This window comes from Dermacentor silvarum, chromosome 1 (genome assembly GCF_013339745.2).
Source record: "Dermacentor silvarum isolate Dsil-2018 chromosome 1, BIME_Dsil_1.4, whole genome shotgun sequence".
Lineage (NCBI taxonomy): Eukaryota > Metazoa > Arthropoda > Arachnida > Ixodida > Ixodidae > Dermacentor > Dermacentor silvarum.
Genome location: NC_051154.1, coordinates 109921036 through 109947129, shown reverse-complemented (window position 1 = coordinate 109947129; position 26094 = coordinate 109921036). Strand labels below are relative to the sequence as shown.

Sequence of the window (26094 nt, the reverse complement as noted above, 5' to 3'; positions counted from 1 at the left end):
TTCGTTCCCTAATGTGTGCCAATTTACATATGTGTACAAAAGTAGTGGTCCCCTTCCAGCTATTGAACAAGGTTTTATATTGTATTGCATTGCCTTGCATCACCCATAGTCCAAAGGGGTACGTGCCATTGCCCTTGGGCCTTTTCTGCACAATCACCAGGATCGTCCCATATTGTTGGTCTATGTCACCGAAGACGATCTGCCAGATCCTAGCCATATACAGCTTCGCTGCAAAAAAAAAAAAAAAACTTAACGACGCACAGCCTCGATCTCTGAATGTTCCGATCGCAGCAGCACCAATGGGGAACAGAAGACTGTGTCGAATGCGTGTATTCAGCTAGTAAGCCAGGAAGCCAATCGCGGCGAGTACGCTCCGAGCCACATTAGATCCTCACATAAATTAAAAATTGACATAAAAAATTTTCATAGTTGATTTGGGATCCAAGCCGGCGTCGACCCGCGACTTCTCAATATTTGGATTAACACTTTATTTATGAAGTAATTGGAGCAGTGCTTGGTGCGAGTGTTAGAAATGGCTAGGGGTAGCAAAAGGAGTGCATGAGGGACAACCATGACGACGACCACGCCGAAGGCTGTGAAGAAGACGTTGTCAGCGACTAACACTGACAAGTACGTACTCAGATTAAGTAAGTTCCATACAAACAGGACCACGGTGCCACTTTTTTTTTTCGATTTCCTTGTTGCAGAGCTTAAGCCTATTGTTAGGCAGAAATAACGGCGTAACAAATAAAAGCGACATTGCAATAAAAGCAAAAGGCTTAACGGTGTCTTCACATCGGGCTAGCCGACTTCGCGTCGCTACCCCTCACAGTGGTAACAGACGAAACATTCACTGATCATTCAACAATGACCATCGAGCGCCTACCATGCACCTACAATGCAGGCTAATACGTTTATTTGTTTTGAATTTGCGAAAGTGCAGGTAGCTGCTAAATATTTTTAAAGAAACCACTTTGCGAAGTTCTACGGGAGTGACTTTTTTTAACACGAAAGTGTTTTATGCGGGGGTCCACCAAGACTTCACTGACGTATTTCCGTCACGGAAATACGTCATAGAACATAATACAAAGAAAGAAACCAGAAGAAAAAGTTCCACAAACATGGAAAATTTGGAAATCGAACCCACGACCTCTCGGTCCGCGACGATAGATCGCCGAGCGTTTAACCCATTGCGCCACAAACGCATTTGCAGAGAGCTACACAGACGCGCCTTATATATCTAACACTCCTCCGTGTACCCGCGCTCTTGCTCGGGGCGGTGCCGCCGCCTACGAGCAGAAAAGAGAAGTACTGCATTATGACACTAACGCGCACCGACAGTGAACGCTTCGGTGGTCTCAGCCCTACGACGCCTCGATGCCAGCATTCGAAGGGACGCTGGCATCAAGAAGCACTACCAACGCCACCTAGGTGGCGTTGGTAGTGGCGTTCACCGTACTCAGCACAGCAGAGCGTGGCCTCCGCAATTAGCTCTGAAAATGTTTCTGAAGTTGATCGCGGAGGCTGCAATTACGACGCGCTGTACGCGCTGATTTGACTCGGTGACGATTCAGTTACGCGCTTTGTCTTGCGCGTTGTATTAGTGTGTCAGTTACGTGCTTCGTCTTTCGCGTAGTGCTAGCGTGTGCAGCGTAGTGCAGCTTCCATATGCACCGACGGTGTTTCTCCGCTGTCTACTGATACGAATGTGATGGCACCGACTACGAAAACTGCGGCATTAAGCGCCGTCGAAAGACAACGACGTCGGCGAGCTAACGTCGCGCAAGTGAGTTTAGTGCAGCGATGGACACGCCAGGGGGGAGCGGGAGGCCTTCGCGCGTTCACGGCTCAAGCTGAGAACTCTGCCTCTCGCTTTCCAGAAGTTCACCGCATCGCGACCCAACTGGCTGCCATACACACATCCAACCAAGACCGAAATGATCGTACCTTCGCCGAAGCGACCCGCCAGCGGGACGCCGCTCGACAATACGACGCAGGATGCCCAGCACACCCACAGGATGGTCCACGACCCGCAAATCATGCACCCTTCGCTGCAGCGGACCGCGAGTTCACCAAACGATTCAGTGACAACCCGTTTGGTTTCGCCTGCACAGTTTGCGAACGCCTGTGGTTCACGTGTGATTTGCGCGATGCTCCGCCGCGTGCAATGCAGTGTCTCCGGACAATGTATCCCGGTCGCGAGTCTTTCCAAGACTTCCGCTTATGTGCCAACTGTCGAGGATTCTTGTGCAATGGTAAGGTGCCCCTGATGTCGACTTGCAACGGCTTTAATTACCCGGAGTACCCAACCCATCTACCTCCCCTCGATTGCATCTCCGAGCGGCTCATATCGCCCAGATTGCCGTTTATGCAGATCAGACGTTTGCGAAACGCCGTTGGTAACTTCGGGGTCGTGGGCCAGGTCGTCAACGTTCCGGTTGACGTCAACACCATGGTGACGTCACTACCGAGGCACTTGCACGACGACCACGCCATTAATGTGCACATAAAGCGCCATGTGATACACAAGTCGTCATACTTGACCGGGATCGTGAAGAAACGCACCGTGAAGGCTTGGCTACGATACCTCCACACAACGCCTCTCTACAAGCAATACAATGTCGTTATCGACCAAAATTTCTTGAACGAGACTGATGAGGTTATAAACGGCCATGCCACGGATGATATGATTGAAAGCTGCGAGCGTGACGCTTCCGACTACGACATGATGCTCGCCCAACAGCACACCATGTTGTGGAACGAGGACAAGTATCTCAGCTTGTGCCCCGGAGCCAATCAAGTGCCTTTAAGTCTCCTCTTTGACGAACATGCTGAAGAACTTTCGTTTCCCGCGATATACCTCGGCCAACCAAGAACATTCACAGTGGACCGTGTGACTGCTTTCATGTTGGCATCCAGTGAAATCAGGCGAAAAGATCGCCGTGGAGCCACGCCCCAGCATATCTTGTACATGGCTATGAAAGTGCTGCGCATTCGCATACGAGACGGAATGCAAGTCACCTTCCGAAGCACACGTGACACAGCCGGTATCACAAAGCGCATGATTGAGGACATTGACTTCATCGAGACGTGCGTGAACAACAGTCTCTCATTCCTCAGGACGATCCCCAACTCGCTATCCTACTGGTCAGCTCGAAAAAAGGATGTTTTCTCCATGATGAGACAGCTAGGTAAACCGACTGTTTTCCTGACACTCAGCTCCTCAGAGTTTCGCTGGCCCGATCTGCTTCACCTACTGTACCGCCTGCGAAATGATGGAGCGCCCTTTCACGGAGACCCTCTGAACGACATGACAGCCTTGCAACGAACGGAGCTGGTGAACCAAGACCCTGTGACATGCGTGCTGTATTTCAACAAGCTCGTGGATGTCTTCCTCGCCATTCTGAAGCACCGCAGCGCCTCTCCGTTTGGAGATTACAGGGTTCTGGACTTCTTCAAACGAATCGAATTCCAGCACAGGGGAAGTGCACATGCCCACATTCTCCTGTGGCTGGACAATGATCCCCATGAAGAAGTCAGCGAGCACATGCCGAACACATGCCATCTGATCGACTCGCTTGTGAGCTTGGAACACAAAGACATCCTTCCGAGACCGGACGATCAACACCACTCGCATACGTTCACCTGCTATAAGAAGGCTGCATCAAAGTGTCGCTTTGGCGCCCCTTTCTGGCCAATGACACACACACGTGTGTTGCTCCCCATGAGCACTGACGATGAGCGCCGCAAGCTTTACCAGGACATCTTTCACAATATGCATGACCATCTCGAGACAAGAAGTTATGACAGTCTCGAAGCATTTTTAGCAGCACACGACATGGATGAAACTCGATACCTCGATGTCATCCGGGCTGGCATCAAGCGTCCTATGGTATTCTTGAAAAGGCGCATCGATCAGATTTGGGTGAGCCCTTTCAATCCCTACATTGGTACCAAGCTCCGTTCTAACATGGATCTGCAGTACATCCTAGAGGAGTACTCGTGCGCAACGTATGTCCTTGATTACATAAACAAGACGAATCGCGGTGTAAGCGACCTTCACCGCAAACTCATTCAGCTGCGTGAACAGTATCCCGATGCTGACTACACCGATACGTTGAAGAAACTGGGAATGGACGTTCTCAATAGTGTGGAAATGAGCAGCCAGGAGGCAGCTTGGTACCTTCTTCGGCTTGCCATGTCCAAGTCTAGTCGCGATATTGTGTTCATTCCTACCTGCTGGTACGATGAGCGGCAGCGTGTCAAGAAGACACGCGCGCAGCTGCGCGCCCTCGATGATGAAGACACGAACGTTTGGAAGGAGACTTGCATCGAAAAGTATGAACGCAGACCGCCTCACCTTGAAGATGTGACATTATCTCAGTTCTCGGCCCACTACTACAACAAGAGGGACGGCAGCTACGCTAGAAGAAGTGTGCCTCGCGTCATCAGGTACATTGGTTACGATCCTGCAAAACAAAGAGACTACCAAAGAGAGATTGTGCTGCTGAACCACCCGTTCCGAAGTGAGGTAGCCGATATCCTCGATTGTGACAAGTTTGCCACCATCTATAATGACAACAAAGTGCTCCTCCATGAACGCATGCAGGAATTCTGCTCCAACCTAGACATTCAAAAAACGCTCCAGATCTGCGAGGCGCTGCACGCCGCAGAGCCATACGAGGCGCACGAGACGTCCGCTCTTCATGCCGGCGCTGTGATTGGAAAACGAAACGCTGCAGAAGCCGAACTGGAACAACATGAACTTCGCACAAAAATGATGCGACCTAATAACGATGACATTTGCGAGGCTGCAAAAACAAAGCTTTCTGCAGTCGTGAAGAAGCGCGACAACGTGATGTCTGCCGAAGAGTTCCGGTATAAATTTAGGATGGTGAACCGCGGCCAATATAAGCTGCTTCTACACTGTATGCACTGCCTCATTCCCTATGGAGAGGGGCATTCGCTACCCCCGCTACAGATCTTCCTTACCGGACCGGCAGGCAGTGGAAAGACCTTTGTCATGCGCCTCATGATGGACATTGTCAACAGGCTGTGCACCTCTGATGACAACACCAATGCGTACATTGCCTGTGCGTCAACCGGCAAGGCTGCAACAGCCATCGATGGCACCACCATACACTCTGCATTTAGGATCGTGCAAGCTAGGCGTCATGGACCTGGGATGAACGTCGATACCGTAAGCATGTATAGAAGCGGCATGCGGGATGTAGTGGCTGTGTTTGTGGATGAGGTGAGCATGATCGGCGCTGACATTCTCATTGAAGTAAACCGCCGTCTACAGCAGATATGCTTTCGATTCGACGTCCCATTCGGGGGCCTTCACATGATACTTTGTGGTGACCTGCGCCAGCTGCCACCCGTTCGTGCCAGGCCTATCTACAAGAGGGACACCAAGAGCTTGGCTGGTTCCGAGACGATATGGCAAATGCTCAATTTCTACCCTTTCACTGAAGTCATGCGTCAGAGTGATGTCGCCTTCTCAACAGTTTTGACGAAGATTGGGGACGGTGACCGCCTCACGCAAGAAGAGACAGATTTCATCGAAAGCCGCTTCGTCACTAAGTCAGAGGCAGAACAATGCTGCCCGGATGCCATTCGCCTCTTCCTGAAGAACTGCGATGTTACAGCATACAACAACATGGTCCTTAGTCGAAACTCCGACGTGTTTACCTCTGTAGCCAAAGACGTTATGATCGGCTACAAGGACGCCAATCAGGAGGCATCTATGAGATCTAAGATTCACAAGATGACTGTTGCAGAAACAGCTGGGCTGGCATATAAAGTATCCCTTGTTCCGGAAAAGAAGTACATGATAACTGCGAACATTGATGTTGCAGACGGTCTCACGAATGGCTCCATGTGCACTCTTAAGCACATTGAACTTCAAGAGGACGGCCTCCTCCACAGAGTGTGGGTTCAAGGAGATTCACATAAGATTGGCATCGCTGCTCGATCAAAGGGGCTAGCTTATGCCACCTCGGTTGGCATTAACACCGACTGGATTCCCATTCACCTTCGGACGGCAACAATTCAGTTGAGCAACCCCACTTTGAAATGCCGGCGAACCCAGGTTCCACTGGTCGAAGGAGCGGCTGTCACTATACATAAGTCGCAGGGTGGCACGTATACTAATGTCGTATACAATTACGACAAATCGCATGACCAACAGTTAGTGTATGTCGCTCTGTCGAGAGCTTCTACGGTACAAGGACTGTTCATCACTAATGACACCGATGATTTCAAGTTCTACCATGCAAAAGGTCGACACAATCCAGATCTGAAAAACGAATTCTTACGTCTCCAAAACCACAAACTCACAACAATCACGGATGAGGTGGTCGCATTACTCAATCACCACACCAGCAGCACAGCGTTTTCGCTACTCAGCCTAAATGTGGGTAACTTGAAAGCACACTCGCAAGACCTTCTCGTCGATCCGGTAACTCTATCAGTAGACTTTCTCCTTCTCAGTGAAACTTGGATAGATGCTGCAGACACTCCAATTGTCGACGGCTTCGAGTGCGTGTCTGCGGACAAACGTCCTAACCGTCAGGCAGCAGGTGTGGCACTATTCAGGCGTAATGGTGCCCACTTTGATTGCTACAAACACAGCATCCTACGGGACAGCGCTGCAACGAACGCTCCGATTGTTGCCGACATCTGTGCAGGCGAGGCCAACATAAACGGCACGAGTGTCCTTTTGTTCGCTGTCTATATATCTCCAAGCATGACACAACAGCGGATCAAGAACTACCTGGATGCGAAGCTTCAGTGTTACGTTCCGTCAGCAGCCGAAGTCGCCCGCAGTGCAGCAAGTAGCTATCGCGTTGCCCCTATGGTAGTAGCAGGTGACTTTAATGTAGACATATCAAAGCCAAGTGGCCATTGGCTGATCGAATACATGGACAATGTACTGGACCTTCAGCTTTTTTTTCTTTTCTCACGCTGTCTGATAGAAGCACTGTAGTTTTTTTTCTCTTTCTTTCATTTCAGCGCTGACGAATTAACAACTCACTTAGGCATTTTGTGCCATTTCACAATATTTTTGCTTCCTTTATATCAAAGTGTTCAGAGACTCTGAAGGAGCAAGTAGTTGCTAAGTTCGGACGATCGTCTTGTAGCCTTACGAAAACTCTCGGCGATAGTTACTACTCAAATGTGTTGTATATATATAGCTACTGAGCCTTTAGCGAATACACATAATGTGCATGTGAGGACCGTGGGAAATATTTATTCGTTGCAGCTTTTTGTTCCTAATTTTGTTCTGGTTAATTTTACTTAGTCGAATTCAAAATTAAAATAAATGCGTATACATGAAATCCTGATATATGCCTTGGCATTGCAGAAATATGGCGTCAAAGAGTAAAAGAGGAAGACATGTTACTAACGGAAAATACGTATCCGTTAGGCCGATATTTACTCTTACTAAGTGCTGTCGGTCCGTCCGCATGCCCTAATTTAAAACGTGGGCTGTATTCCCGTTCAACTAAGAAAAAAAAAAGCTGTCAGTTTTTATTATGGGCTCTAAAAGAACGCGAACCGATACAGTGACGCAACTCACGAGACTAGTCTGCTCGAAAACGGCGTGATCCAAACATCGAATAAGCCCTGGATATCGCCTGTCATTCTGCTCAAATATAAAGCCGGTATACCCTACGTTTTTGTGTGGACTACCGTAAGCTAAACAAGGTAGGTAGTAAAATTTATTGAGGTCCGGAAGAATCTTCACCCCGTTTTTATATTAGCTGACAAAAAAAAAAAAAAAAAAAAGATGTGTACCCAGCATCTCCATCGGTGCAGCCGCTGTTTAAATCGATATGGTTTCGTCTTCCTGGGGTTTCACGTGCCAAAGCCAGTTCCGATTACGAGGCACGCCGTAGTGGAGGGCTCCGGATTAATTTGGCCACCTGGGGTTCTTTAACGTGCACTACAACGCGAGCACACAGGCGTTTTCGCATTTCGCCACCATCGAAATGCGGCCGCTGCGGCCGGGATTCGATCCCGCGGCCTTGTGCTCAGCAGCGCAACGCCTTAGCTAACTGAGCCACCACCGCGGGTATCGATATAGCGATCAGCCGTCGTCTTCAGACTCCAAAAACGTGCGAGTCCGTTCTATAGCTTCCGTCGTTGTCATCTACGCAGACTAGACGTGACAATATTATAGCGGAATTTAACACTGTCTTTCAGTAAGCAACACTCCCCTGGCCATCCCCCAATGAAAAAAAAATAAAAATAAATAAAAATAAAGGCATATTTTTCTCGCATTGAGGGTCATTGAAACTGAGTAGCGACGCGTGGAAACCGCATGCCCATACCTATTATGACAAGGTGGAGCTTCGCCTCTTGTTATGTCGCTGTAATAGCCGCGCTGTTTTTCCACCCAGCTTTATTTTCCTTAAGGAGCCCATACACTCCCGTGCCGCACGGTATACCTGAAAGGGGCGCCGTGTCCAACGGTGCGTGAGTCGTGCATTTTCAAATGGCTGGGTTTTCTCGCGGGCCCGTCATCGCGGCCGCGACATTTTCCGCGAGCCCGAGTGACCGCAATCGGAGGGCCGCAACATCGCCGCTCGTTAAAACGTCGTTACAGCGCAGAGAGTAGAAGCCCGTTTGCCAGCCTCTCACGAAGGCGTATTTGTGGGATGATAGACTGCCGAATTTCATCAGGCAACACGGAGATAATAGCGGCGTCGCGCATTAATGCGTAATGCGCGCGCTATATACGTTCCGGCCCCCCTAATCATTTCTCGCGTTGTCGGCACGTCAATGATCGCCGAGCTGGCCGCGGGCGTCGGGGAGAAAGCGTGATCACGCCTGCCGTGATCAGGAATGAAAGACGAGGGCCACCGTTCCTTTCTGGTTGTGTGGCGCTGTGGTCTGCTTCGCTCAAGAAATGAGCATGGGAACAAAAAAGGTTTTTTTTTTTTTTTATTTGGTGTTTCATTCTTATGCCGTTCATTAATCAATCGCTCGCGCCTTGCTGCGCGTCGTTATATATGTAACTTGAACAGTCGTTTTCGCGCCCAAGGGCCGTATCTTGTAACGATTCATTTCATTTTTCTGTTCTTCTCGCCCTTCATCCTTGCCTCGGACAACACCGCGCCGCGGTTATCGCAGAGATCGGCCCCTCGGCGCGACGGGTGATAAGAAAAGAGCAGAAAATGGAACGGATCTTTACAGATACCCCCCCCCCCCCCCCAATATTTTATTTTTTCTGCCAGAGACACGCCATGTCAGTGCAGCACATCGAGCAGAAACCCGCATTTTGTCCGGCACTTTGCGACGCCAATGACGGTTGCGAGTGGCCGTTCATATTTCCGAGCACAGGTGACTGGAGGCTTGGCCAGAGACCTCCGACATTCGAAAGAGCCCCACATGCTTCTCTCAATATCCCTCTTCGTCGCACTTACTATTACACGTGTCAACATATGTGGAGGAGTCGGAAGACATACCGACGCTGACGTGAGTCATCGGTGCGAATGGACCCCCATGACCCATGGACGAAGACATCATTCGCGTGCGCATATGAAGCCGCGGCTAAGTTTGTCGTGCGGTCTGTCCTTGAGTATCAGATTCATTGAGAGCCGACTGCCGTGCGCGGCGGACGTTTTCAGATGTCCGCTTTCTCATTATCTGTGCTTCACAAAGACGCAGCATGTAGTACTCGAGTTATCGACAGTGCCGTCTTGCTATAATTAACGCCTCTAACTTCCTCCCTGCTCCATGGCTATTATTCTTTTTCTGACTTCCTCTGATAAAACCTGTGCCTGACCATCAAACCGAGAGTGCCATATCAGACATTTTCATGTCACTCACGTGCAAAGGACTAGCCGGCACAATCTGTTGGTGCCAACGTCTCTTTATTTATTCATGGCAATAAAGAAATTATATATGTTAGTCTGATAAAGTAGCACTTGTGTGGTGAATCCATGATTTGTAAAAACAGTGATAAAGACGCCTACAAAGAACTAAAAGAAGACAACACAAGCGCTCTATGCTCAAACTATGCAAGTGCCTCCCGAACTTTTCAACGCGTCCCCCCGTTCAGCGTGTCACTTGGGCCGATATAGGTTTACTTTCGTCACAGTACCTCCAAATATTTTTTACAGCGTAAGCTGTTATGAGCTCATTCTAATAGCCGTTTCGGTTGGCGTTGTCTGCCGCCGCCGCGTAACCGCTATCGCCCGAAATGCGAAAAAATGTACCCGGTCTCCGCCGGGATCAAACCGAGGCCCGGTGCGTGGGAGTCGGATACTTTACCACTGAGCCACGCAAGCGCTTGCGATCAGCGTCAGAAAAAGGCCCTATAAACGCGCCCTAAGCAGGCACGCAGGCGCAGACGACCCGAGCATTCGCCAGTATGGTGGCGCCATCTAATTAAGGCGCCTGCAAAAGCCGCATGCACAGGCGCAGACGACGAGATGCGATTCAGACGAGGCGCGCAATAAACGCGATCCCGATGTGAGATGTGCGCTACGTATTCTCGGTAGCTCTTCAGTACACGTTATTTCGTCTCCTCGCAAGGTACGAACCACTGCTGAAGAAGTGAATCGCAGAGCTACGTGCGCGACTACAACCAAGCATCATCGGGCCACAGCTCGCCGTCGACGCCGGGCGGACAGTTGAGGTCGCTCTCTTCAAAACGAGGCGAAGAGACTTTGCCGCGAACACCCTGTTGTGCGTGGTGCCGAAATTGCTACTCTTAAGCCGCTCGCTCCACCAGCTTACGCTGTGACTGTGCGGCGTGTGCCTCGCAGGCCTGTGACTTTTTACAGTGCAATCAGTGAATGGAGTGAGGAAAGCAAAGAGAAAAAACTTGGCCAACAAGGGAATTGCCGTCAAAAGAGAAGTAAGAAAAAGGCAGCTCGGTATCTTAAAAAAAACGAAACTAAAAGACCGTTTTGCCTGATAATTTGTTCACAAACTCAGGTCATTTCATTCAAATATATGCTGCGTACTCAAGATATTCGTACAAATTTTCGAAAAGACTCAATACGTTGTTTTGATGGAACGAAATACGGTAATGAATGAATGACTCAGACAGCCTTATTGATCAGCACGCCACGGTGCTATCAGAAGTGATGATGACGAGATGGAAACATTCCACTCTTCCAAAGTCGCACATGCCTTTAAGAAACGTGTTTCTCAATACATCTAATTGGGGAAGCCAGTAAACAAGATATCCCGTAATCGTGGCCACCTACCACAATTACCACCCTTAAGAACAAACAAAACCAAACATCTGCTCGCAGAAAAATGAATGGAAGGCGGGACAATTTATCGTCTGAAGAACTTCACCGGCGACTCTCGAGCGTGGGCCTGTCCAAATCCGCTTATAGTAAGCACAGCTGCTTACCCTGTCATTTAGCAACATGTACTTCCAGAGGCGAGCTATAGGGAAAATAAATAAATGTGGAAGTGAAAGCCGATTATGCCTCAGCGTCCAAACATTCAACACTCACTGTGAATCCCACTGTGACGCCGGGTAGTTTTCTTCGGCCGCTTCCAAGCTGTATGCGTATCCTACTAAACAAAATATCTCGAGGTTAGAAATTCGTAACAAACTATTTTTGTGATTAGGCATTACTTTTTATTGTAGAAAGGACTGGTGGTCCCGTTTGTAGGACGGGGCCATCACGGGTTAATGTATAAAGCCTATAGAGCTTTTCACAAACCGACGTTTGAGCAGCGCCATTGGCCAACACGAGCGACGTCTAGCGTCGCCGCCATTTTGGACTGTGCGCCTTGCGAGAGCAGGCCGGCCGCACTTCGGTTGTGTGATCTTCGCCGCGCATTATTTCGATTGTTTTCTTCCGCTTCGCTTGTCTTGTGCCGCTTGACTTGTTACATGTTTCACGTGCTCGCGTGAGCGCTCAGTGTAGTGTGCCATGGCAACAGCAAGCCCAGCCAGTGGATGTGGTGTTTCTTCGTCGGTAGCGGCGGCAGCCGCGTCTGCTTCGTCGAGACCTGGCGTGCTAATCAGCGGTATATTTCATTGTTATTGCTGGGCACATGTGACCGTATGGTCAATTGAATCTGATCACCATTACGTTTCGCGATTGAGGGGTGCCTCATTTAGCGAAAGCAGGCGCGTACGTAGCTGTCGGGCAATGCTTATAGAACCAGGCGCCGGCAGCCCAACGACGCGTGTCAGTGGTTGGTAGATATGCGGTGGTTACTCCATACGCTTCCGACACAACTGAACAGCTCAATCATCTAAAATTTATTGGATCTGGTGCAGTGCAGGGTGCTTATAACCAAATGTCAAAGCATAAAGCGGGGCGATCGAGCAGCGCGGTACCTGCAGCGAACCGACGCGCGGCAGTGATCACAGATGCCAGCGCGACTGATACAGCCCAGGTGCTAGATTTTTATTTTTAGTATTTATTTATTCATACATACTGTCAATCCCAATAGGGATTATAACAGGACTTGTTATAAAGATATATTTGTTTACATATATTTTACGTTTGTTTACCTGGGATGGCTTTTCTTTCGAATGTCTGAATTTGGAACAAGCTTCGCTCACGGTGAACCTTAGCGTAGACCGTGCGCGAAGTTTGTATTGAAGATATCGCGTACGGCAAGAATTGTTCGTGTGCGCTATCTCTGAAGCGAAATAAGCCAATAATATTGCAGCGTTAGGGCCATCTCTGCTCTTTCTCTTATTTCACTTACACCGCCTCACTGTGCTATGTTCCTAATAAAGTAATGTCGAGTCGTAACAATTGTCGAATAAATACATATGCATATGACTGTAAACCACTACTGACCGTGAGTGAAAAGCGCTTAGTGGTCAGCGAAGCAGTCTCTACACGCACGTAAGTATTTCACTTGATCGACTGTGCGAATTTTTTTTCGTTACTGTTATTCTTGCAAGCATGATGCTGTTGTCCGCGTACCCATGCGAATACCGTTTTTTTACGTTCTTACTTGCGCGGGCTCATTTAGCGCATTTCTACGCCACGCACAGTTAGCGCCTTACGGTTCCTGGACTCTAACACTGGCGCCAGGCCGCACTGATGAGGTTGACACGTTCGTTTTTGCATTCTCTTGCTGCCCAAGCACATAGACAACGCTCAAAGATGGGTGAGCTCGATGCATCACCACACTGTTGAAGTTAATTACCTTTATGGGCAGGGCCGCGTAGGGTGCGTGTGAACGCAGAGGCAATGTTGTGGTGGACACAGGGTCTGCATACATCTTCCATAGGACACGATTTTTCCAGATCGTTGCGAAGTGTATTTACCGACTAGTTATCTCGCAGAGTGCTCCAATTTGTCTTATTCCAGTGTCACACGGCCACTTTTGATAGCGATCGAAACCGATCTGGATCGGAATGTTCGACTGCGATTGGCTCCCTTCCGCAGATTGAGCAAAGAATCCAATCGCGACCAAGAAATTCGACCCATATCGGGCTCGATCACGATCAAAAGTGTGCCGTGTGACACCCGTATCAGGCACAGGAATGAAGTCGTGTTTGAAAGAATAACAAATGTAGCCTCTGCCACTACATACGAGAAAATATTGCATCGAAGAGCTGACAATTCTCGCAACCTGTTGGGAAATGTGCTGAAAAGAGTTTACCAAAATGCGTTATTTTACTGATGTGTGCATTGGTTCACATTAGACTGAAATGCCAAGTCCTCAGGTGATGCAGGAAACCGGCGAAGCGTGAACATACCACATTGCGGCAGTGGTCTCGCGGAGTGCTGTGTTGTGGACACACTTAGTCCCTAAAATCATTATTTTCCGCTGGTTGTTTGTGCACCCATAAACTGCACAGTGCTGGCCTGTAGCCTTTTGGTGAGTATATATGCCATTATTTACGAGCGTAAGTCATTCGTGACAACAATAAACGGAAACATCGAAGGAAAGCTACCACTCTGCAATGCAAGCGCAAGGCAAGCTCACAGTCCAGACCGAACAGGCAACACTGACACATACTCTCCACGCCAGACCGTCTGGAGCGCCCTCGTGAAAACGTCTATACAAGGGCTCATCACGACCCCAACAAGCGCCAAAATGCCGCCAACATTTTAAAGAAGTGGCAAGCTGACCAATGTGATTGTATTCTGCGGAGGACATGCTAGAGCACTGCGCAAGCTTATGTGGAGTCCTGAGGAAGGGTCACTTTACCATGGCTACACCAGTGCTATGCTTCGGGGGTCACCGCGAAAAACCAGCTACAAGCAAAACCGGCCTCTAACACAAGGGCCTAACATAATTTTTTTTCACCTGTTGTGCTCACTAGCCCAATCCGTTCTTTCTCAATAAAAAAATCAACACTCAAGAACTGTCAGTCACACCACGTACCCGAGCGCATGAGGGTTGGACCCTCCCGCATGTAGCCGTGCGCGGCTGAGCCGTGTCTGGGGAAAGGGGGATCCTGGGGGTTGAGCCGATGCCGGGTGTTCGGACCTTTAATGCCCCCCGGCGGAGGCAACACACCTCTTCGGCCTCTGCTTCACATAGACGGCACCTCCAGACTGACCCACCTGGAGGAAATCGGCAGTCGCTTTTTCCTGTCCCCCTCTCCAATCTTCGTCTTTATCTCTCGCCTTTTTCATCTTTCCTGTCTTCTTTTCACTTCTTACTTCTGAATTTCCAGGCGGCAAGGGTTAACCGTGTGTAACATATCCAGTCTTGAGTATATACATTAGGTTATAGTAGCTGTGTACTGCTGCCGGTGGCAGGCTTTGTATAATATACAGAATCTTGCCGCGTCCCCTTGCTGGACTCCGTGGTGAGCGGCTGGCACAGCTGCCAAAATTTATATAGTTTTATAGCTTTAAGCTCATTCCCCAAGCTGCCTGATCACCTTCTCTTAAAAGAGGGCGCATCGATGAATATTTAACCTTTTTTGCCGAGAGCAAAGAAATCTTTCCACGGTTTCATGTTATCCATACTGAAATCCCCCAAAAGACTGTAAGAACGCTATCTCCTTTTGTTGTCGCGAAGTGCCACACCGACACTCTGGGCCCAGGATACAAAATCACGAAAATGGCCAGTGGCGACCTTCTCCTCGAATTTCGTGACAAAGTACAATACGAGAAGCTGACAAATCTCAATTTATTTGGTGACATCCAAATTTCGGTAACCCCACATCGTACCCTCAACAGCACACGAGGTGTAGCTTCAGAACAAGACCTCCTAGAATTGACTGAGACAGAGCTCCTAGAGGGCTGGAAGGAACAACATGTCACGAATGTGCAGCGCATTAAGATCCGACGCGACGACAAAGAAATTCCGACGAAAGACCTCATTCTCACTTTTTGCACCAGCACACTCCCCGAACAGATTGAAACAGGCTACATGAAAATCAATGTCAGACCGTACATACCAAATCCACGACGCTGTTTTAAGTGCCAGAGATTCGGTCACGGCTCTCAGAGCTGTCGAGGTCGTACCACCTGTGCAAAATGCGCGTCGCATGACCACCCCGCGGACAACTGAAACGGTGTATGATTTATCCGTCGCAATCAATCTGCATGCAATTCTAACCGTGGCCCCCTGCTGGATGTTTACGGCAGTATCATACATAAATAGGATGTATTTTCCCATTTGTTGCCATTTGTGTACTGACGATGCCAGCCGCATAGGTGGCGAAACGTCCATGTTTTTTGTTATATTTTATTGTTGAGTAAAGCCAGTGATAAAACGTTGAAGTATGAGTTCCCCTGGCTTTTGGAACATTTTTTTCACGACCCACTCCACTGTGCAAACTGCGACGGTGAACACCCTGCTTATTCTCGCTCCTGTCCTTCATGGAAGAAGGAAAAAGAAATCATCACTCGAAAAGTCAAAGAAAAGATTTCGTTCAAAGAAGCGCGCAAACGCCTCTCTATTGTACAGGGACCGAAATTCTCCGAAGTGGCACGGCAGGGGGCAGTGTCACAACGGTTCTCGGCGACCATTAGGGCCACGCAGAGTGGACCGGCGGTAGCACCACCCGCCCCCACTGCGGGATCAGCTAGTGCTGTTCCGCCACCCAGCAAGAACAGCCAGCAGTCCTCCGGGCCTGCGGCATCTAGGACTTCTAGGGCCTCTGCTCGTGCACAGAAGCCCGAATCACCCGCGAGCGTACACCGCGAGCGGCCATCCAGCGCCTCGGCGGATGCAATGGATACATTACCAAGTGTATCGGCGTCTGAGACGCCGAAGGACCGGCGCAGCTCTCAGGAGCGCGCCAAGAAAGACAAACCCTGCATCACGGGGCCCGGAAAGGGCCCGGACTAACATAGCTTTCCTCTCTTAAACACACAGCTCAAAACACTTTCATTATGGATACACAAATACTACAGTGGAATGTTAGAGGACTTCTTCATAATCTCGACGATATTAGAGAGCTACTACATAAACATAATCCAAAGTTGCTGTGTGTTCAAGAGACACATCTGAAACCCACAAATACAAACTTTCTTCGTCAATACACCATCTACCGTAAAGGCCGTGACGTGGCGAACGCCTCGTCTGGCGGTGTGGCAATAGTTTCCGACAAGTCTGTAGCTTGTCAATATGTCGCCCTTAAGACGCCCCTTGAGGCAGTGTCAGTTCGGGTAATTCTTTTCAGTAAGTTGGTAACCGTATGCTCCATTTATATACCCCCGAATCATCATCTCGAGAAAACAGACTTCCATAACCTCATTGATCAGCTTCCGGAACCCTACATACTCGTGGGAGATTTTAACGCTCATAACAAGATGTGCGGAGACTCACGATGCGACGCGAGAGGTATATTCATAGAAAACTTCCTCGTGAACTCCGGTGCATGCCTCTTCAACAAAAAGGAGCCAACTTTTTATAACCCTCATCACAATTCATACTCATCAATAGACTTGGCGATTGGGTCTGCTTCCCTTTTTTCCGACTTATAATGGAGTGTAATCAAAAACACATTCCGAAGTGACCACTTTCCAGTCACAGTAACCCGCCGCGGTTGCTCAGTGGCTATGGTGTTGGGCTGCTGAGCACGAGGTCGCGGGATCGAATCCCGGCCACGGCGGCCGCATTTCGATGGGGGCGAAATGCGAAAACACCCGTGTACTTAGATTTAGGTGCACGTTAAAGAACCCCAGGTGGTCCAAATTTCCGGAGTCCCCCACTACGGCGTGCCTCATAATCAGAACTGGTTTTGGCACGTAAAACCCCATAATTTAATTTTTTTTTCCAGTCACAGTAAACTTAGTAACCCAACATAACTCCTCTCCGCATGTCCCTAGGTGGAAACTAGCCTCCGCCGATTGGAAACTTTTTAAAGAATCGACATTTATATCACGAGATTTTATCAGTGAATTTAGTATAGACGATGTACAGACGACGCAGTAGCGTATTTTACCGCTTTTATTACTGACGCAGCAGAGAAATGCATTCCACAAACAAGTGGCAGTTCGTTCAAAAGACGAGTGCCTTGGTGGAATGAAGACTGCAAGCAGGCACGCAAAAAACTAAATAAAGCATGGGGCATACTCCTTCGATCACCAACAGCTGAAAACCTGATCGAGTTCAAACACATTAAATCACAGGGAAGGTGAACGCCACGGCAAGCTAAGAGGGTAAGCTGGGAAAGGTTCCTTTCAGGCATTAATTCCTATACCCAATAGGCAAAAATATGGAACGGGATACTAAGTCTTAAGGGCAACAAAGCCATCCATTACCCCTGGTAAATGACGAAGGGAACAGCCTAGAAGACCAAGCTGATGCGCTGGGGGAATACTTCGAACGTGTGTCTAGCTCTATACCTTATTCCCAATCATTTATCAATTACAAAGAAATAGAAGGACATAAGGCACCGCAGATGCAGACAGAACAGTCTCTTCGACATCGCTGAACTGAAAGCTGCTTTGAACGCATGCAAAAGCTCCGCGCCGAGAGCTGACAGGATCATGTACGACATGCTCAAGCACTTACACACTGACACGCAAGTTACGGTCCTCGCACTTTTCAACACAATTTGGGCCACCGGATACCTTCCAGCTAGGTGGAAGAAAGCTATCGTTGTCCGAATTTTGAAGCAAGGCATAGACCCATCCTTGGTATCAAGTTACCGCCCAATAACACTGACCAGCTGCCTATGTAAGCTGTTCGAAAAGATGATTAATCACCGTCTGTTGCACTTTCTCGAATCCAAAAAGTTGCTCGACCCACATCAATGTGGTTTCGGGGAAGTGCGGTCGACAACAGACCACATTGTACGCGTCGAGGCGAACATTTCGTGACACATTTGCGCATCAACAGTACTTTTTGTCAGTGTTCTTTGACATGAAAAAAGCATAAGACACCAGGTGGCGCTACGGAATTCTGCGGGACCTCTCAGGAATGGGTATCCGGGGGAACATGTTAACCGTCGTGGAAATACTTAACAAATCGGACATTCCGTGTTCGAATTGTTAATGCTTTTTCCAGGTCATTTATCCAGAAAACTGGGGTGTCGCAGGGTGGCGTAATCAGTTGTACCCTTTTTATTATAAAAATGAACTCCTTGCGTTCATCTATTCCGCAAAGTATTTTTTATTCTGCATATGTCGGTGATGTGAGATCACATTTAGGTCGTGTAACCTCGCGGTCTGCGAACGACATGTTCAGCTTTGCCTAAACAAAGTATCCAAATGGGCTAAGGAAAATGTATTTAAGTTAAATCCCCAGAAAAGCTCCTGCGTCCTCTTTACAAGAAAGAGAGGCCTCGTGCGAGAGCCCACTAACGAACTCATTGGTCAATGCCTACCTCTAACCGCAGAGCACAAGTTTTTAGGTGTGATGCTGGACACTAAACTATCCTTCCTTCCCCACATTAGGTATCTGAAAGTTAAATGCCTAAAAACAATGAACATTCTCAAAATACTATCACACACAACATGGGGCAGTGATAGAAAGTGCTTGTTGAACCTGTACAAGAGCCTAGTACGATAACGCTTAGATTACGGCGCCGTGGTGTATCACTCTGCTGCGCCAACGGCGTTAAGAATGTTGGATTCGATTCATCATTTAGGCATCCGATTGGCCATGGGCGCCTACAGGACAAGTCCTGTACAAAGTCTCTACGTGGAATCGAATGAATGGTCTCTTAACTTGCAGAGTTCATACTCTAGTTTCACTTTTTTTCTGAAAGTGCATTCGAACCCTGAACACCTCTGTTACACGACCATAAACAATACCACATCTGCCACACTGTTTCGCAATCGACTTACAGCAAGAGAACCCTTTTCACTGCGTGTCAGAAAGCTAAGTACTGAAATGGGGGTCCCATTGCTCGAACATCGCCTTACGCCAGCAGCAAAGCTGCTACCTTCGTGGCAGTGGCGGGTGGTAGAATGTGACAGATCGTTTATCGAGGTCACAAAACATGCTCCACAGACACACATTCATATGCACTTTTTAAACTTCAGTCGAAGTATTGTCGCCCCGAATTTTACACGGATGCGTCAGTCACATGCCGGCGTGTCTTACTCAGCTTTGGGTCCTTCCTTCTCCGAGTCCGGCATTCTGCACCCTTGGACAACTATTTTTACAGAAGAAACCTATGCAGTACTGTCTGCAGTAACACACATCAAGGAATCCAAACTACAAAAGACAATACTATTCACAGACTCCTTAAGTGTTGTAAAAGCTTTACTGTCTTTAAAAAAGCGCAATAATCCTTATCTTATTGAGTTTTATTCATTATTGTGCACTATTTATTCATCTAATAAACATGTGATAGTATTCTGGGTACCTGGGCATAGGGAAATAGAGGGTAATATGATTGCCGACGAAATGGCTGCATCAGTTGCATCAGACGCTGTTTATTCTACAACGGATGTCCCTGCTGAAGATCTTAAGCCTTTTGTACGCAAGAAACTAAAAAACCATTGGCAACGTTTGTGGGAAGCTGAAACGAATAAGCTATACGTAATAAAACCACAGTTAGGCATGTCTACCTCCACAACGAAAACATGGCACATCGATGTCCTATTCTGTATACTCAGAATAGGGCAATTAACGTATAGTACCCACAATTGTCTGCTGACTGGTGGTGAGCCTTCAACGTGTGGCAGATGTGGTCAGAGGCTCACCGTCCTTCATGTTTTGCTTGAATGCCAGGAAGCAGAACTTCTACGTAGAAAGTATTTCCCTTCAGCTTACAGAGAGCATATTCCTCGCCGTCCGGCAATGTTCCTTGAACCAGAGCCGTTTTTCTATAGCAAATCAGTTGTAAACTTTTAAAATAATTTTTCTCTATTGAAAGTGATAGGCACAAGACATTCGTAGTGCATCCTCTTTCAAGAGGTGTCTGCTGCGATACGATCGCTTTGTAACGCACATGCTTCCAGGCCCTTGCGTTTCAAGGGCCCTGGAAATGCAGTAGTGCTATTAATAAAAAAAATCACAAAGGACATATTGTAAAAGAACTTCTTCTTGGGCAAGTTGGTGCTGATATTTCCTAGGTGAACTTGTCTGTGGCGCGAAATGCATTTTGTGAAAAGGGGACAGAAGAGAGGAGACAGTGAAGCGCCAACTGTCGGCAGTGAAGCGCCAACTGTCGGCGCTTCAGTTGGCGCTTCACTGTCTCCTCTCTTCTGTCCCCTTTTCACAAAATGCATTTCGCGCCACATACAAGGTCACCTAGGACATATTGTAGTTTATTTTATCCACCCTTCTCGATCTATTTCTTCTTTTAGAGTATATTCATTGGTCATTTCCATAATTTTATTACATATGCGTTTTACGGACTTTACAGCCACTGTTTTTTAGGCCCCTCTACAGCCATGTCACAACCAACTACACAATTCATTACTTCATTGCTAACTGATTAACAGCAGCCTGGCGCTCTTTGGCCATACTTGGCCCTTGCGCCACAAAACACCAAATTCATCATAATCATCAAGAACCGTCAGTGCGCTCTCTTTAATTGCAAATCGTGTTCTCCTCGTCTTCTTGAGTATTAGGATCGCGTTGGACTCAATGCGTAAGATATCTGTGACAGAATGTAAGCAAAATCAAGTTGGTCAAGAAAGGTAAAAAAAAGGAAAAAAGAAGAAAGTACCTTTTAAGCACCGCGGTCTTTTGACAAATCAGAGCCCGCATTCACAAAGCAGGTAGCAGTCAAGTGGGGATCGTAAGAAATAGTACCGGCCATCGTAGTAGCAAACATATTAGGAAAGAGGGGCGACCAATCAAAAAAATTATTTAGACAAAAGAGGTTTGTGAATTTAAGCCCCTGATCTCGGACATCCCGAACACACATAGTGTATGTTACTCTTCCGCAAGTGCAGTCCGCGATTGGCCAACGCAACGGCACTCATTTCTGTATCCAATAGGCGGTGATCATGACTTTCGGACGCCCGGGCACTATCATGTTGGGAAACGCTCTTAAGAAGGGAATCTGTGCCACAGAATTTCACAGTAAGATTACTAGAGGGGTAATGTGAAGCTGCAATCGCGGAGTCACTATGAAAATGATGGGTAATGTATGTATTTTTCTCTGATTTGGCATGGCTTCCTGAGAAAGCGCTACACGACTTATGTTATTGCTCAAGAAGCAATAACACAAGGTTCAGCTGTGTTCAGTTGAGGTTCAGCTGTGTTGCCTGCTATCCGCGCAACGTTTCTTTGAGAAGAACGTTTCTTTGAGTTTCTCCGGGTGGATGACAATTTTCCCTTTCATGATACTTCTTCCACTTAAAGGGATTCCGCAGAACTGATCTGTCATATTGTGTGTCCTCATGCTTCGCGTTGTCGATTAATTCGACCTCGCACTGCGATCTGCTGGCCTCCTGGTTAGCTCAGATGGCAGAGCGACCGCCCCGGACAGGCGTTGGTCCCGGGTTTGAATCCTGGACCAAGACGAATTGTTCCTCAACTGTGAAGCGTTCTTTTCTGAGAAACCCGTATGGGGTTCCTTCGTAGCGTCAGGCTACATTCGGTTGGATGACAATTCTTCCCTTTCATAATACTTCCTCCACCTTGCGGGATTCCGCAGAACTTATCTGCCATAGTCCGTTTCTTTGAGACGTTGAGGCTTTTGAGCTTATGACTCATTAATTTCGTTGCGCCATTGCAATGCATAAATAAGTCTCAAAACATTTGAGTATGTGTGTCGCTAGATTTATATAGACGCACCATAGGTTATTATTTTTGATATTCTAAGCAGCTTTTTTTTCTATTTGTAATGTCCTGAAAATATTTCATTGCTAGAAATTATGGGCCAAATGAAGCGAATAAGTTTTCATGCAACGAACTTACGATGCCCCATTAGATTACTATAAGAATCGACGAGGTTGTTTGAAGCCAAAAGGTCAAAGTTTGGACACATCTATGACCAATCATTCCCTCGCCGGATCAAGCACTGTACCGGATGGCGTGTGCTGACACTACCGCCTCGCTGGATGGGCCGATTAGCATTGGGGGCCCGCGATAAAACCACAGATGAGACAACGCAATCCAGGATCTTGGATTGCGTTGTCGCAAGGGACTCAATCCATCTATGGATTGAGTCCCTTGCGAAGTCAGAGAAGCACATAGCAAAATTAATTTTGAGAGAGGACTCAGCAACATGGATGAAAAGAAATGGACGGCGAAAGTGCACAAATACCTGTCCTTCAAAAGCGTGGACACGGAAATGGAGCAAGAGGTCAATAAAGTTGACAACCAAGTGCGGCGTGATTGGAAGTACATAAGTCGACAACCCGGAGTCACCAGAAAGAAAGGGACGGAACTAGAACCGGTAAACTGGATGCAAAGGCTGGAAACATAAAGTCCGTGCAAATTTACAAAGACTGCAAGGAACTAATCAGGCAAGATTTTTTTAGGATAACACAAAGGGCAATGCCTTGCTATTTGTGGCCAAAGCTGACTGCCTGCAGGACAAAAACATGCGGAAGCAAATATTCGTTACAGAATGACCATGTGTCTAGTGCATAAAAGAATCTGGAGACGACTGAGCAGATTGTAATGGAAGGCCAAGACCTAGTAAGACCCGTAGGGTACGCCCACCTTACAGGAGCACTGGTGTTCAACTCTGATTATAAGTGCATGGTTGAGATAAGCAAGATACGTTTAGAGTATTGATAAAAAAAAAGAAAGCGGGGAAGGTACGGAGACGTGGTCGTTAGAGGCGCAGTTGGATTGGCAATATGGAGATAGAGGTTTCAATGTAGTGTAATAATATAAAGATAGGCAATATGCTAAACTGCACCAGATTAGCTCAAGCAGGTTAGGTAGCAATTTGTCCCCACCCCTTTTGTAGGGGGATGCCATTGGAAAATAATAACATCATCGTCGTCATCATCATCATTATTATTATTATTATTATTATTATTATTATTATTATTATTATTATTATTATTATTATTATTATTATTATTATTATTATTATTATTATTATTATTATTATTTAGATATTTGTTTGTTCCGTATAGTTTTTTTTCGGTTTTTGGTTTTTAATGTATGCCTGCGCCAGCACTCAAATCTTAGGGTTGTTTCTGGGCACGTTAAATAAACATGATTTATTGTTTTATTGGTTGGTTCATTGATTGATTATTTTTTCACCATTCTACAACGTCTGCCGCAGTGACCACGACTTCAGTGGATCTAAATAAAAAGGTGCTGGCGTACTGATTGCTGTTGACAGTTCATTGAGGTGTGTTCGGCGCAACGACATAGATAGTGTACTGGAGTCGATTTGGCTTGAAGTCAGCTTAGCGCTCTGTAAAAAATGTTTAATTGGAACTTTCTATGCCTCGCCGAATATTTCCCCTGTCTTGTTTGATAAGGTCATCCGTTCTATTGAAAGTGTCTTACGTTCCCATAGCAACCACAGAGTAATTTTTCTTGGTGATTTCAATACACCTGGAATTGATTGGAACACGCTTAGATATTCTCATTACAATAATTACATAAAGAACAAATACATCCTGTTGTTGAACGTTCTGTCCTTTTGATTTTTTCAGCAGCATAACTTAATTGCTAATTCCCATGGCAACGTCTTAGACCTTTGCCTCTCCAATGCTCAAGTTATAGATGTATCTCGTTCTGGCATTTTCCTTGTGCGTCCCGATAAGTTTCACCCCTCACTTAAGATAACTGCCTCTGTGTCAGCCCAGCTCCTCCTGTGGCATGACTGAATCCTCTCGCTTTGCTTTCAAGCGTGGTGATTATGTTGGTTTATATGATTTGTTGTCCACCACCGATTGGTCGCTAGTCACAGACAAAATCAATGTTAATATCGAAGCAGATCAGTTTACGAAACTTGTTTTGAGCTGTATGCGCAAATTCCTTCCCCAGTAGAGACCTAAGTGCTCTAAATATCGTCACTGGTTATCATCTGAACTTATAACTGCTCTAAAGTATAAAGATCGCGCACACGGTGAATCCAGAAGTCCTGTGCCTAATGAGTGGAGAGAAGATTTCCGCTTTTTTCGGACTCTCTGCAAACACCTCTGTAAGCGGGATCACGACTCATATATTGCGTTCTTGGAAAATAGCGCCTCTAGCCAGCCGGCGGAATTTTGGAAGTATATCTGCAAGCGCTCTAGTAAACGTGGAGACGGCTTTCGCCTGCTCCGCTCGAGCGGAGTAGAAGTCCAAGCAGTCGCGGAAAGTTTTGTTGACAATTTATCGTCTTTATATAAAGCTTCAGGTTCCAACGCTGGTGTCCTACGATTGTGTGTGTGTTGGGTTGTTTGACGAAAAGCTCATCAGCGAATACCTTAAGCGCTTGAAGCCTTCTTATCCTGCGGCCCTGATGACATCCCCTCCACAATTCTGAAAGCTTATGACAGTATATTTGGCCCAGTATTGACATCTATATTTAATAACTCTTTGAATTCTTCCGCTTTCCCACGCATCTGGAAAACTGCTCGTATTTTTCCTGCATTTAAATATGGCTGTAAAGCCGATGTCTCGAATTATCGCCCGATTTCTCTTCTCTGGGCCCCGTCTAAAGTTTTCGAGCTTGCTCTTGACAACATATTGTCTTTACTGTGAATAACTAATTGATTCCTAATCAGCATGGATTTCTCGCCGGCCGCTTCACTATCAAAAATCTCGAAAGTTTCATGACACAGATCTCCGAGCCGGTACTTCAAAGGGGGCACGTTGACATCATTTACTGTGACCTTTGCAAAGCTTTTGATGCTAGTCAGCCACTCACTGCTTCTGAGCAAGCTTACGCACTTTGGTGTTGACTAGCCCATTGTCAATCTCTTGTGCAGTTATCCTCTTGATAGATCATGTTATGTTAACGTCAATGGCTAAACGTTTTTCTTTCTTTTTTCTTCTTTTTTTTTCTTTTTTTTACATACGAGCTAGCGGCGCCCCCCAAGGATAAGTATTAGGACCACTCCTTTTTTTTTTTTTGTTAGTGAGGTTTTTTCCGCTATTAGGAATTCTTCGTTCCTTCGATATGCCAAGGACAACAAGATTTTTAAGGAAATCCATACTGCTGATGACTGTCGCATCCTGCCGTCTGACCTGTATTCTTTTTCTGAACGGTGCAAAGATAATATTCTCACCTTGAATGCTGCTAAGACCAAAGTCAGGACTTTGCCACGCAAATAGCAAGCATTTCTTTTTCTTATTCTGTAGATTCTCTACCATTATGCAAGGTCTGCGAGATCAATGATCTCGGTGTACTTTTTGGTACAACCTTACACTTTTCTGCTCAAGCTAAACGCAGTGCAATGCGGGGTATGTGCGCTTTTGGCTCTGTTTGCAGGCTATCGAGGAAATTCAATTCTCCTACACGGTTCCGCAAGTTATACTCAACAATCTGTCTTGCTCAACTCGAATACGTGTTGGTCGTCTGGAACGGCATCTCTAGATCAAACAGCGACATTATACATAGGGTCCAGAAAACGTTTCTAAGCATGTATCATCATCACTTTGCTAGCACGAACACTGGACCTTGTTCTAGCACTGTTGTATTATTGTCATTGCCCTTACTTCGCTGCCGACATAATCGCGCTGACCTTCTGTTTATTTTCAAACTCCTTCCCGGTAACCTCACCTGCCCCGAATTTCTCAGTTGTATCATGTTTGTATTCCGCCGCGCAAGATCACCAGAGAACACAGACCTTTCCATGTTCCTTGCCT

General features: G+C 47.0%; 1 protein-coding gene across 1 annotated transcript; it reads left to right on the top strand.

The window, feature by feature from the left end:
- Positions 1–2269: 2269 nt before the first annotated feature.
- Positions 2270–7390, top strand: LOC119454014 (uncharacterized). Its single transcript, XM_037716063.1, has 2 exons — positions 2270–5932; positions 7370–7390. Exons 1-2 carry the CDS (start codon positions 2270–2272, stop codon positions 7388–7390), a joined length of 3684 nt encoding a protein of 1227 aa, XP_037571991.1.
- Positions 7391–26094: the final 18704 nt, after the last annotated feature.